The 12608-nt window shown below is 44.6% G+C and overlaps 1 protein-coding gene across 1 annotated transcript; it reads right to left on the reverse strand.

Annotated features, from left to right (window-relative positions):
* Window positions 1–2246: 2246 nt before the first annotated feature.
* Window positions 2247–11128, reverse strand: g3bp1 (GTPase activating protein (SH3 domain) binding protein 1). Its single transcript, XM_062394022.1, has 12 exons — window positions 11002–11128; window positions 7907–8023; window positions 7695–7776; window positions 6888–7061; window positions 6680–6770; window positions 6072–6165; window positions 5251–5497; window positions 5040–5144; window positions 4217–4334; window positions 3959–4084; window positions 3723–3832; window positions 2247–3454 (listed from the first exon to the last, which is right to left on the reverse strand). The coding sequence occupies exons 2-12, from the start codon at window positions 7999–8001 to the stop codon at window positions 3206–3208; spliced, it is 1491 nt and encodes a 496-aa protein (XP_062250006.1). The 5' UTR covers window positions 8002–8023; window positions 11002–11128; the 3' UTR covers window positions 2247–3205.
* Between the last annotated feature and the right edge of the window lie 1480 nt (window positions 11129–12608).

Consider the following 12608-nt stretch of genomic DNA (forward strand, 5'->3'; position numbering starts at 1 on the left):
GGACTGAATGTGAAAATGGAAATTACTGAGTCAGTGTTTCTGAAGACAAACATCTCAGGATGAAGAAGAGGAGCCGTACACGTAGAAGATGAAGACGTCAACTTGGAAACACTAACATCTTTCGGTGATGAGAGCCGATGATGAAAATCAATTTGAGCCTTCATGGTTCTAAACAATGCAAAGACACTTGACCTTTTGACCTTTGACCACCAACATGTAGCCTGTGTTTTTTGCAAAATGTGATAGCATCTAGAGATATAACATGATATTGATTATGATATTCAAATGAATGGGACAGACGGAGAGACGGACTTAAGAAATGAATATAAGTCAACACATTATTCTCACAACTGAAGGGAAACGATGTGGTGACCGTCTTTCTGGAGGATTTAGTGTTTGCACACAGTGTTGGAGGTCGGGGTTAAACATGTGTTTTTATGGTTAAATTGAGATTTTACCTGAATAGTATATGACTCCTCTCAGATGCAGGAAGACACACTTACATATGTGTGTATGACTGTGTGTGTATGTATGTGTGTGTTGGCCGTGTGCTCGGGGTCTCACTGCCAGCTGGACCAGAAACAGGCTGGAAGCCATGTTGCTCCTGAATATTAATGTGTCCACTCACAGCAGGGGGGCTGCACTCACTGAATACTGATCACACACAACACACACACACCGTATGTAGCAATAAGACGAACATGTGTTAACACAGGCGAACAGCAGAAGGTCACAAGTTCAAATCCTGCAACTGAGACACCAATATTTGCATCTTGTCCTTGAGCAAAACGCAGACCTTCCTGCCTGCTCATTGATGCTAGGAGCTTTTTTTAAACCCTGAATTAAGTCTCATAATATTTATAATTTTTAAATGAACTGTTTGGTTAATTTTTTTATTTCACAGCATCTCATTTGTCTTTCAGGAGAGATTTAAAACATGTGTTAGAATACTTGTATTATCAGATTTAGTGAACTTTGTTTAACCCATAAACACCTGCAACCCCCCCAACACAAAACACACACACAGGCTGCAGCCTCACACAGTTCATTGGGAGTTCAAGTGAAATCATTGGTGGGGAGGAAACCGAAGTCCTGGGAGAAAACAAGTTGAGCAACAACATGAATTTTGTCACAGTCACACACACAGACACACACAGACACACACTGACAGTCACTTGGATTCACCTGAGTCACTCGCCTTGTTTCACCCAAGGAAACAACCTGGTTTCCATTAAAGAAGCTCTCAGACTCGACTTTCAGGCAAGTGGCTGCAGCTGGGACCTGAGCTCAGATTGTGATTCAGCTCAGCTGGAAATTATTCATTTTACAGTTTATCAGAGTTCTGTCGGCCATTTTACATTCATCATGCAGCTCAGAGTGGAGACGGGGACACAAGGACAGATCTCAGACCAGAATCATCAAATAATGTGTTGATTATAAAAGAGTTCAAACTCCTTATTTGTCACTGGACAGTTTGTAACACAGAAAGAATTAAAACTTAATTACACAGCCGATACAACACTTCTGCTTTATTTCCTTCATTAATGCAACAAAAAATGTAAATTTGTCTTCTGTCTATAAAGTTTCTGCTTCCTTTCATTTTGCCGCCTCCAGGCAAATTTCCCTCCAAGGTTTAAAATTAAGATTCTTTCTGTGAAGGCTCCTTGAAAACTGACTGAGGAGATTTCCTGTTCTCTTGAAGTTTGATTCAGCCGCTTTGCGAGAAGTGAATTTGCTCCTGAGAGAAACAACTTTATTCTGAGAGGTCAGAGGTCAGAATCAGTTAGTGCAGAAATATGAGATCCACTGCATTGGGTCAAAACCAGGGTCTTATTGTAGTGCTTGTCCAGATCTACCTTATAAATATCTTAAACTAACAAGTTAAGTTTTATCAACGGACTGTAAATTAGTTTCAGTGTATAGTTGCACTGTGAATGTGTGAAAAACCCTTTGAGTAGCCAATAAGACCGTTAAAGCACTATATGAAAACTAAAGTTAATTTAAAGAAACCATCTTTAAGTGTATTTAACATCTAATTTGATTATAATTTTTGGGTTCTTGTCCATATCCCATCTGCTCACCTGGAGGAAGCAGGTTTAATGATCTGTACAAGCTGGAGATTCAAATGTTCATGTGCATCTTTATTTAGTCTGTGGTCTAATCCAGCGGTCGGCCTCTTCATAATAAAACACTTACTAGAAACAGGATCAAACTCAAAAGGCTTTGGAATCAAAACGGAGCGAAGGTTTAAAACAGTAAATCACTTTTAATTTAGTTCTCTCATCGGCAGGTGAGCTCATTTTTAAACATGATGACAAATGAAGTGCATCGGTAGAAGAAGCTTAACAGGATTTGATACATGATTTGATACATGCTCCATTCAGACGCATCCATGAATCCACGTATTACAAGCCAACATTACTCAAATAAAACCACGACAGTTCAGCTCTTGACCTGATAGAATAAAAAGATAAGACAGATCCATCGCTAGATACAACGGTGGCAGCAATACACAGGATTGCCCAAGCAGTAAAGTACACGTTCCTTTAAGAAACAGGGAGAGAGAACGCGGAAAAAAACCAAACATCTGGGTTTTTTAATCCCCAATTCAAGTAGTATTTACCCTTTTTTTCTCATGTGTTTTGCATGTTTTTGATTTGTTTCGTAATAAATTCAAGTTCAGCATGAAAAAACAAAAAACATGACAAGTCCAGATAATACATGTGGTGATGGAGAGGAGGGAGAGACTGGGCGAGCGGATGAGTGACGTTCTGGATTCCTCGGAGGGCAACGAAAAGCAGCAGGTGAGAAAGAAGAGTCAGGTGAGGAGGAAGAGGAGGAGGAGGAGGAGGCAGCCCTGTTGTGGCCGGCGGCTGAAGTCAGCAGGAGGCGGCTTGACACGACAGTGAAAGCTCTCGACCAGAAATCCCTTCGAAACAGTCGTTTACTGTCGCGTTTCGGAGGAAGAACGAGCGGCAGACAAGTGAGTGAGGGCGACGAATGGGAATCGACCCAAACTCCCACTTGAAATGAACAAATCCTACAAATTTCTGCTCCTAGCTCCAAAGCAACGAAGGGTTTTTGATTAATTTGGGGTTTGTCCAATTCATTCCTGCTGCAGTAAAAAATAAAATAATAGTAATCAGTGACCACTCAAGTTAATGAATCCAAACAGAAACTAACTCAGGTTTGGAGCCCGGGCGTCTCACTGACGCTGGGCGGGGTAGCGGCCATCGCTGGGCCCAGCGCCGCGTCCGGCGCCGAAGCTGGGTTTCTGTGCCATGCCTCCTCGGGTGGGGGGGCCTCGGGGACCTCCTCCACCTCCTATCCTCTCTCTGGGGCCACCGGGACCTCCGGGGCCACGGGGCCTCACGTCCCTCCTGTCGCCCTCCCTGGCTGAACGGGTCTTCTTCTCCTCCACGTTCAGGCGGACGTCGCCTCTGAACTTGATGGGCTGAGGAGGCGAGAATTAAAGTTTATTAAACTTTTCTTATTAGTCTATTAAATCAATATTGGATCAATCTGTTTAAAGTTAAAACAAAATCAGCCCCTCAAAGTTTAAATTGAGTAAACTCAACATGCAAGTGCCATGAAAAACCACCAGAGGGGCGTAGTGAACACTAAACTGAGAAGTGGGGACTAGAACACAAAATGGTCTCTGAGCCAATAACTGTTTCTGCATCAGATCAAATAAAACTCATGATCCAGAGAAATGTTCTCACCCTGCTGCTGAGGATCTTCTGAACAGGTTCAGAGTCGTCGAACACCACGAAGCCAAAGTTCGGCAACTTCCCTCCGCTGTTGATCCTCAGCTCCAGGACGGTACCGTATTCTGTGGAAGAGACGGACACACGCATTTAGTTTTTCATTTTGGTTATTCAATATTGAAAAATTAATCAATTAATGTCTTGTAAAACCATAATGAAGGTTACAACAAGTGTTTTCACATCCGACTCACGTTCAAAGAACTCCTTGAGTTCGCTCTTGTCCACGTCATGAGGGACGTTTCCCACGAACAGCTGGTGGGCGTCCGGGTACCGGACGACCCTGCGGCCCTCCGTCTCGCCCTGCTCACCTTCTCGCACTGAAACAGAGAAATGAACGAGTCAATATGAGAACACAGGATATGAATGTGTGTTTTATACCTTTCAAAATAAGAGTTGGTTTAATTTGGCTAGAGGCCATTCAACAACTCTATGCTTGTGTGTGTGTGTACCTGGTCTGGGTCCTCTGTGCACCGGCGGCGGGCCTCCAGGCCTCTGTTCCCTCGGCCTCTGGTCTCTCTGTGGTCTCTGTGCTGCTGTCTGAGTCTCTGACTTCACTTCTGCTCGGGGCTGAAACAGTCAAATCACTTTCGTAAGGAGACAAAGAAGGAAAAGCGTTTCTCCCCTGCTCAGATTGATCAGGTGACCTTGGACCAATGAGGAAAGAACATCAGGTTTCATCTTAATTAAATAAACTTTCCAAAGACATGTCACATGATCTGCTTCCACCTTGACTCAGTGCATACAAAAAAGAAGCATGACATCCTCTGACGTTGCTGCTTCCAACAGGTCACATTGTGTTCTTGTTATTCTGATTGTTTATCTGTCAGAGCACGAACTAGTATTTTTAGAGTGGAGCACTGCGTCTGACCCAATAACATAATCCAAGAGGGGTTTAGGGCTATAAATAAAATAAAAGACTGTGGGATCAGTACCCAGCATGTGTCGGAACATGGACGACCACTGAAAACATAATGAGGACTTTCCTCTGAACGGATCAATACGTCAGAGGAAACTTAACACTCAGGAAAAGTGTTCAATGTTTCCAAAAATGATCAAGAAATAACAATTCATGCCAATATGGTGCCTAATATATTAAGAGGCTGAAATACAATGACAATCGACTATTCATTAATAAAGAGTTTTCCTTTATTGTGCCTTAGTTTACTAATTTTAAACTTTACTAATACAAGTAATATGCTGATATATGCATGATGACCAACTGGAACTGACTCATGTCTCCTCTACATCATGAATAAGGCAGGTTGAACGTACCGGTGCTGCGGGGGTGGCTTTGATAACATGTGGGTTGATTCCTGTGACTGGGATGGCCCCACTGGGAGGGAGGTTCTTACTGGTGACGGACGCCCAAGAGAATGGCTGCAGAAAAGACAGAAATAAGGACACGCGAGAAAAATTAGTGCCGATAGAAGCTTTAGGATGATTTTAAAGGTTCTTCTGAGGCGTCCCTTGGAACCAGACCTACCCGGTTTTCTTCTGGGGCAGCAGGCGCGGGTTCGGCGGGCATGGTGACGGGTTCTAGGGTCGGTGGGGCGGCGGCGGGGCTACTGTCTGTCTGGTCTTCAATCTTAAGTGCGTCTGTCTGTGTCTCCGGCGTCGGCTCCGACTTCAGCTCCACCACTGCAGCCTCGGCCTCCTTCTCCACCTCTGGCTCGGGCTCAGGACTCGCTGCCACCACTTCCTCGTCGTCGCCAGGAGCCGCCGGCTCCGAACTGCAAGGGGACAAGCACGAGAGTTAAACAGGAGGCAGATGACCAGTTACAACACTGACTTAGGTTGTGCTGCTAAAATAAGCCAGAGCAATAAAACGTGTCACTAGATCAGTTGCATAAATTATGGTCAGATAAAAACATTGTCTGAATTCATTCATATATTTATAGCTTTAAGTGCTGAGCGATAAAACCGTCGACCAAGTTCAAAAGTAGCACATTTCCTTTTACATTAAAGCACAAACTTTCCCTCATCTTACGAAATAAGTGATTTGCACAATGTTCCTTCAGATGAACCAATATCAGGTTTTTAAAATCACTTAATACAACAAACGACTTTGGAACGAACCCAGGAAGTCGTCTAGCTGCAGTATAACTCACACACTTGAGGACTAAGTTTGTCTCACTTGAGGGGAAAATACAGATGCTTCACTAAAGGTCACCGGGAGGAGACGTGTGACCGTGAATACAGAATGTGGCCGTTTGTGATGTACAAGTTTCTTTTTTTCGCAAAGTTGACGCTGTAAAGAAAAGTCAAAACCCCAGAATGCTTTGTGAGAGAGGAAGTGGATCGTACCAAGGGGTCTGGTCGTAGAAGGTAGTCGACTCCTCCGCAGCGACGTCGGGGGATGGGATCCTCTCCTCGAGCTCCTCCACCTCATCCTCAGACTCTGATGAAACAAACACAAGTTTAGGGTTCAAGTCCCATGAAACTTCTCATTTAACTCAATGCTTTCCTGGCATTTTACTAGGGTGATGGCTCAGGTACAATTTCTGATGTTCTCTCACACATCCCCCCCCCAGAACATTTCAGGATAAGTCTCCATGCACGAAAACAGGTTATAAAAGATATAAACTCAATAGTTTGCAGTCAATTCTATTTTCTTAAAATGGAGGAATATTTCTCTCTTGTGGTTTAATCTTGGGACTTCAATTTCTTGTGTTTCATCCATTTCTCTGAGCGACTTCAACCGAATATTCACAAATCAAACATCACGGTGTGTGAATCCCTGAGCAGCTTCCACTCAGCGGCTCAAAAGAGAAACGATCAAAGCACTGATACGAGCCAAACAGAGAGTGAATGAGAAACTGTATCTACAGGGGAGATGAAAAGGAAGAAGGAATGAATAAAACCAAGTGGTGGATGAACCGTTTCATTCACATCAGGGAGGAACGTTCTCTCACCTTCTGGAGGCTCAGAGTCAGAGTCACCGAACACCTCGTCTTGGTACCGGAACACGTCGTTGTGGACGTAGAATTTGTTTGGAACGGTTCCCTGGAGGAAAAAAAGGATTTTAGATTTTACCGTGTCATAATTTTTCTGCCAGAAAAAACACACAAGTATCAAATCTGATCCAGAAGATGTTTGGTTTCGTGTTAGAACCCAACGAACCTCAGGCGCCAGCACAAAGGTCTGCATGAACTTCCTCATGGGCTGCATGTTGTTGGACAGCTCGCCCATCACCTGCACCACCACGCCCTCGTTCAGGGTGGCGTGCGCGTCCACGTGCCGGATCTTTGTGTGACAATCCCGGAAGCTCAGAGCCATGACCCTCTTATGGATCTCCTGCAAAAGAAGAGGGGAGGAGCTTGAATAACATAAAAACCAAGATTTCATGTTTAACACACATTTCCTGCATCAGTTTACTGACAGCAATGGAGTGGATCTGGGAATACTTGGTCAGATTAAGTGTTTTACATTAATGCAATTCTGTTATAAAAAAGGTATTTTGCTAATAAGGTTAATCTTGTATTGTGCGTCTCCATGTGTGTCGCAAACAGAGACAGAGCTGTGACTCGTTCCTTTTCTTTGTGTAACTAACAAGCTTCGATTTATTATCACTAACTTATCGTTCATTAAACATCACTAACATGAATATGTCACACGCCTGCTGCCCACATCTGTTTGTTCAGAAGTGTTTGCATGAAGGCGTTTCCTGCTGCTGTCAAATCAGATCATTTGACTCAAGACGAACAAGACTGTAGTATTCAGGTGTTGCACCTGAGCTGCTGAGACTGGATGAGGTTTTAAGAAATACATTTAAAGAACCAGTTTGGAACAGCTTCAGGAAACTACTGATTTCAGCCCAGTGGTTTTGTCCCCTCTGCTCTGTGTTCGATCGTGGGAGTGAAGTGCGGCGCTTCTCTATGGAAACAACGTTTTTAAAAAGCTGTTATCTGCTGGATGAAGCCCACTTACAGATTGTCCATAAACAGCCTCGGCTGGTTTGCCATTGCCGTCCAGGCCGCCGTGCACGTAGGAGGAGTTCTTTCCATAAAACCTGAGCGGAGAGACAAAAGGTTCATTTGTTTAACGGACACGTGGGAACAGACGTGTGCTCACATTTGCACATTTCTGGAATGTAAAAGTCAAATCCCAGCAGCAGAGTCAAAGCAGCCGGGGGTAGTTACCTGTGCAGGTAGTCAGGGGCCTGGTTCAGCAGTGTGTAATACTGTCGGACAAACTCTCGCCCGACCAGCTGGGCACTTGGCTTCTCCATCACCATTTCTTTGGTCAACTGGTAATGTCTGAAAACAACAAGAGGATGAAAACGATTAGAAAACTAATAAACCAAACCTTTCATAACTGTTTAACAATGAAAAGTAAGTATCTACAGCTCAGAACAAATCATTTAACATTATGTGTTGCTTTCAGCTTCTCAAACTTGAGGATGTCACTTTACTGTTGAAGTAGCATTAGTAATATCTGAGGATGCATTACTGGTTTAACCAGAGACAGTAACTTTAGAGATTAAATTAGTTTCTTGCTAAGATGAGTCAGCATTTTCTGTTTGGACATTTTCAAGGTGAAAAGATTCCCTGATTACAAAAAAACAAGTAAAACTGACAATAGCCATAGTTTGCAGCCCTTATCCTCAAAAAGACAGAAAAGGAAGTGACCATCATCTAATTCACACAACAGGAAAAATACTTGGAACTTGCATTAGGGGAAATACTTGTGGATTATGGGCTGCTGGGAAAACAGCTGTGGTAACCAAGTAGCTGGACAACAGACTGTCTGTCGTTACGTGTAAAACTTTGTCCGGATTTCACAGATACATAATTTTAGGGTTAGGGTCATGAATCATCACTTGTTATCAGTCGTCTCACAGGAGAGAAGTCAGATCAAGTTCCACTTGTAGTTTGAGGAGCCAAAAAACAAATTCTGATTTCAATATGCAAAATAGACACATTCTGGACCATGTTGAAATCCAAGCTGCGAATCCTAGACGAGCGTTTACATCCCATCGGGATTTGAGGAGATAAAATAATGCTCATTCCTTTATCGCCCTTCTCCAGCCAAACATTTAGATATATTCTCATATTTGTTAACAGGAACAATATATACAACGAAAAGTGTGTTTTGTATAGTTTGTGAAATCAACTTTTCAGGCACCTACTGAAATATGCACAACGTCTAATTCAGCTGCTGGAGAATTTCTCATGTTTTGTAAATGGAACCTGAGATAATGAACCAGGAGGGTGGTTAACAACGCTGCCTCAACAGATCCACATTCTTCACCTACAGTTTGTATCAGGTGAGATCCTGCGGTTGTGTGTTGGCATCGTGAACAAGTCGTCCTCTTTATTAAAATGCCGCTCACGAGCTCCAGCCTGTCAGACTTAATGAACCCCTCGTTTTTAACAGGTTTCAAGTCTGTGCGAGTTCACTTGCATTCTGTGCTGCCATGAACTCAAACTGATGTGTGTCTGGAACGTGGGAAAAACAACGTGTCAGTGTTAGACGGGTGATGTCTGTGATATTTAATATGTTTGTTACAAACCAGAGTTATAAAGTTCTTTGTAGAACTTATACCATCTGCAGGTGGTTACGCTGTTTGAGGGAAACTGATTTGTGAATGAGCGACACCATTAAAACGTCATGCTGCAGTTACAGGAGTAACACAGTGGATTTGATGGGGACTACATTTGGCCTCTAGTGAGCACGTCCCACAGCAGAGCTGGGAAAGTGGTACAGTCTCAAAATGAAGCCCAGCGGCCATGTTGGAAGTCTTCTCCCATAGACAGATCTCTTTATAGAACTTAGTTTACTTATTACTAAGTTATATACACCTCTTCCTCTCCACGTTGAGGGTTAAGAGCACAGTGCAGGTTAGGTGCTAGATGCAAACTGATCTGTGAATATGAGCTATACAAATCAAATTGGATTTCATGCTAGTTAATCAAAGTTTCTTACTTAGTCCCTGAAGCTAAGTTTGTAACAGGATTTAACAGTGGATTTCATGGTGACTGTATTTGTCCTGTTTCCTGTAGCAGAGCTGGGAAAGTGGTTCAGTCTCAAAAAGAAGCTCAGTGGCCATGTTGGTCTTCTACAAAGGTCCTGGAGCACAGGGTCGAGTCCAAAAGGAAATACAGACTGGTTTGTCTTCTTTTGGGACACGACCACAACACAGATTAGAACCATCAGCAGTGGTGTCAGGTTCAGGTTTTTAGTTGTAAAGCATCTGAAACATGCAAATCACCGGTGTGGTCAATCCGGACTGGCTGCCCACCTGCAGGTTCATGGTCAAACGTAGAAACAGACTCACAACCAGTTAACATGGAGGGACCAACTCTAACACAACGAACCCAACGTGTACTGGGTCCCGCCCAGTGTTCCCAGTACCCGTGCAGCTCGGTCTATGAATGAGTCTCGGTTTATTTGGAGAATAGAGGCGTATAAGGCCATGCTGCCCGGCAGCAGCCGGCGTGGAGGTGCACACATGGCACCCGGACAAAGGACACGGTGTGCCCGCAGTGACGGGGCAATCCACGCTGCCCACCGGCCTACACACGCCCGTCACCCGGTCACAGCAACCCTGGAGGTCGGTGTGATTTCTGGGAGAGGATTCTAGCTCCAACCCGGGTTCAGGGCTCCGTGTCTGGTTCAGCGAGGAGCGGAAACCCCCAGCAGCTGGCCGAGCACAGGCCCTCGCAGCCGGGCAGACCCGGTTAGAGGAGCAGCCCCAGCACGTGTCCCGGCCGGCCACACTCCTACCCGACCCCGGCGAGCTAATTAGCCCGCTAGCTCAGTTTGAATACAGGTAAAAACCAGAAAGTAGACACGGACATATGTTGATGGAGGGGGGGGGGGGGGTCAAGGAGAAGACCAGGGCGGAGAAGGAGGAGAAGAGAAAGAGGAGAAGAGAGGGAGTCACGACTGAATGAGCCACAAGTCGGCTGCACACGAGCGGCGGTGGCTATTTCCTGGAAGCCCCACGTGAAATAAGGCGGTAATGGCGGCGTTTGCATCGACATTAATTCCCCGGAACCAACGCGACTCCACCGACCGGTCGTGAAATCACATTTAAACCTGATGCGATGATTTTATTATATTAAAAACTTGCAATAACTGCGAAGCGGCTAAAGGTGGCTAGCATCGCTGCACCGGGATATAGACGGGCCCCGGCAGAGCGACCCGCTTAATCAAACGGAAGCGATGGGAGAAACGTTATGAAACTTTTCCATTGCGGCGCAGCAGTGGTTGAAGCGGGATTCGAACTTACCGATGAGTCGATGATCAAAAAATAAAAAGTGTTGGATTCAGAAACGCGTGATTTCACCGATCTGCTCCGAAGCTTCTCCACAACGTGCTGCTCGGTTACCGGTTTCAGCCCCGCGACGCGCTGCGGCCGCCCGCCCCTTACCGGCCTCACAGCCAATCAGACCCGAGTGCCAAGGACCGTCCGCCAATAGCGCGAGGGCCCCAATTATTCAACCAATCCCGATCACCCGTGTCTCGACCTGGAGTTGAGAGGAGATCCAATCACATCGTAGTAATGGTGGGGGGGTGTTCGTTTCACTGCCTGGCTTCTGCCGGTGGATTTCTGACGAGCAGCGGGCGGTGCGCTGGACCCTCTTCCCCGCGTGGGGGCGACATGCGCGTGCTTAGTGTCTGAAGGGATTTAACTCAACTAAAGGAGGAGTTAGTTTAGTTTAGTTGGTTCAGTTTGGTTTAAATTTATTAAGTTTAGTTTGGTTTAGATTAAAACAATTTCAGACAATAAACTCATACATATTCCATTAACGTTATACAACAGGAAGAATAGAAACTTAAATGAACCCTCATATAGATAAAGATGGCTGCCTCTTCTTTGATTTCCTTTCCTCTCACAAACCAAGACAAAACCAATTGTCCATTAATCAACAGCTTAAATCTTACCGTGTGTCACTGGTGTGACCTTTGACCTCTGACCTCTGATCTTTGACTTGTAAACCTTGTTGCAGACAATCTGATCCTAACCCGAGGTTCCACTGATCAACTTGAGTTTTCAAAAGCATCTTGTGTGTTAAAGTGGACGAGGTTTTGCTCAGTTGTTGAGAAACAGTTGAAAACTCGACTGTGAACTGAGCAAAGTAAGAGAGGAAACTGTCAAAGGCCCGAAACCCAGATTTGCTCACTTCAAATAAGGATTAGACAAGAACTAAACTCTTCTTTGGTTTTTATGACATGAGTAGTTTTTTAATAAATAGTCTATATTGGGATGAGTTGTTATAAAGTTGTGTTTTATCAGTTTACTTAAACTTAAATAACACACATTTTAAATGAACAAAATTAGCGAATATCCCTGAGGCCCAAGATGAAGTCTCTGTGCCAGAAAAAACAGAAGAAAAGTATATAAAGTTTCTGTGACCCAGTTCTTTGTGCTTCAGTGAAAACGAGCCGGTTCCCAGTACGAGAACTTCTATTGAAGGAACTTTCTTCAAACACAGTCTCCCTCCCTCGCCTGTCTCACCGAGTCAGACAGAAGGAAACAGGAAACAGGAGTTTCTCCTACTGCGGTGGCTGAGGGGAGAGAGGAGGGACTCTGGGCTTTGTGCACTCGGCTCGGCTGTTGTTCCACATTCTCCACACTGGAGTCTGGAGGAGCGGGTGTGGATGGTAACAGGGTGCTCCGACTCTAATTCTCCCCAGGGAACCACGAGCAGCTCGGTGCACAGTCACACCCTGAACTCACCGAACAGTCACAGGCAGTGACTCAAACCCGACGGCTTCAGATACAGTTCAAACCCTTCAATTAGAAAAGTCAGTTGTTTTAACTGTTGAGTTTGTGCAACATCTAGGATTTTTCTAAACTTTTTTCTTCTGGAACATCTTCATTAGACCTTTTCT

The sequence above is a fragment of the Platichthys flesus genome, chromosome 8 (genome assembly GCF_949316205.1).
Source record: "Platichthys flesus chromosome 8, fPlaFle2.1, whole genome shotgun sequence".
NCBI lineage: Eukaryota > Metazoa > Chordata > Actinopteri > Pleuronectiformes > Pleuronectidae > Platichthys > Platichthys flesus.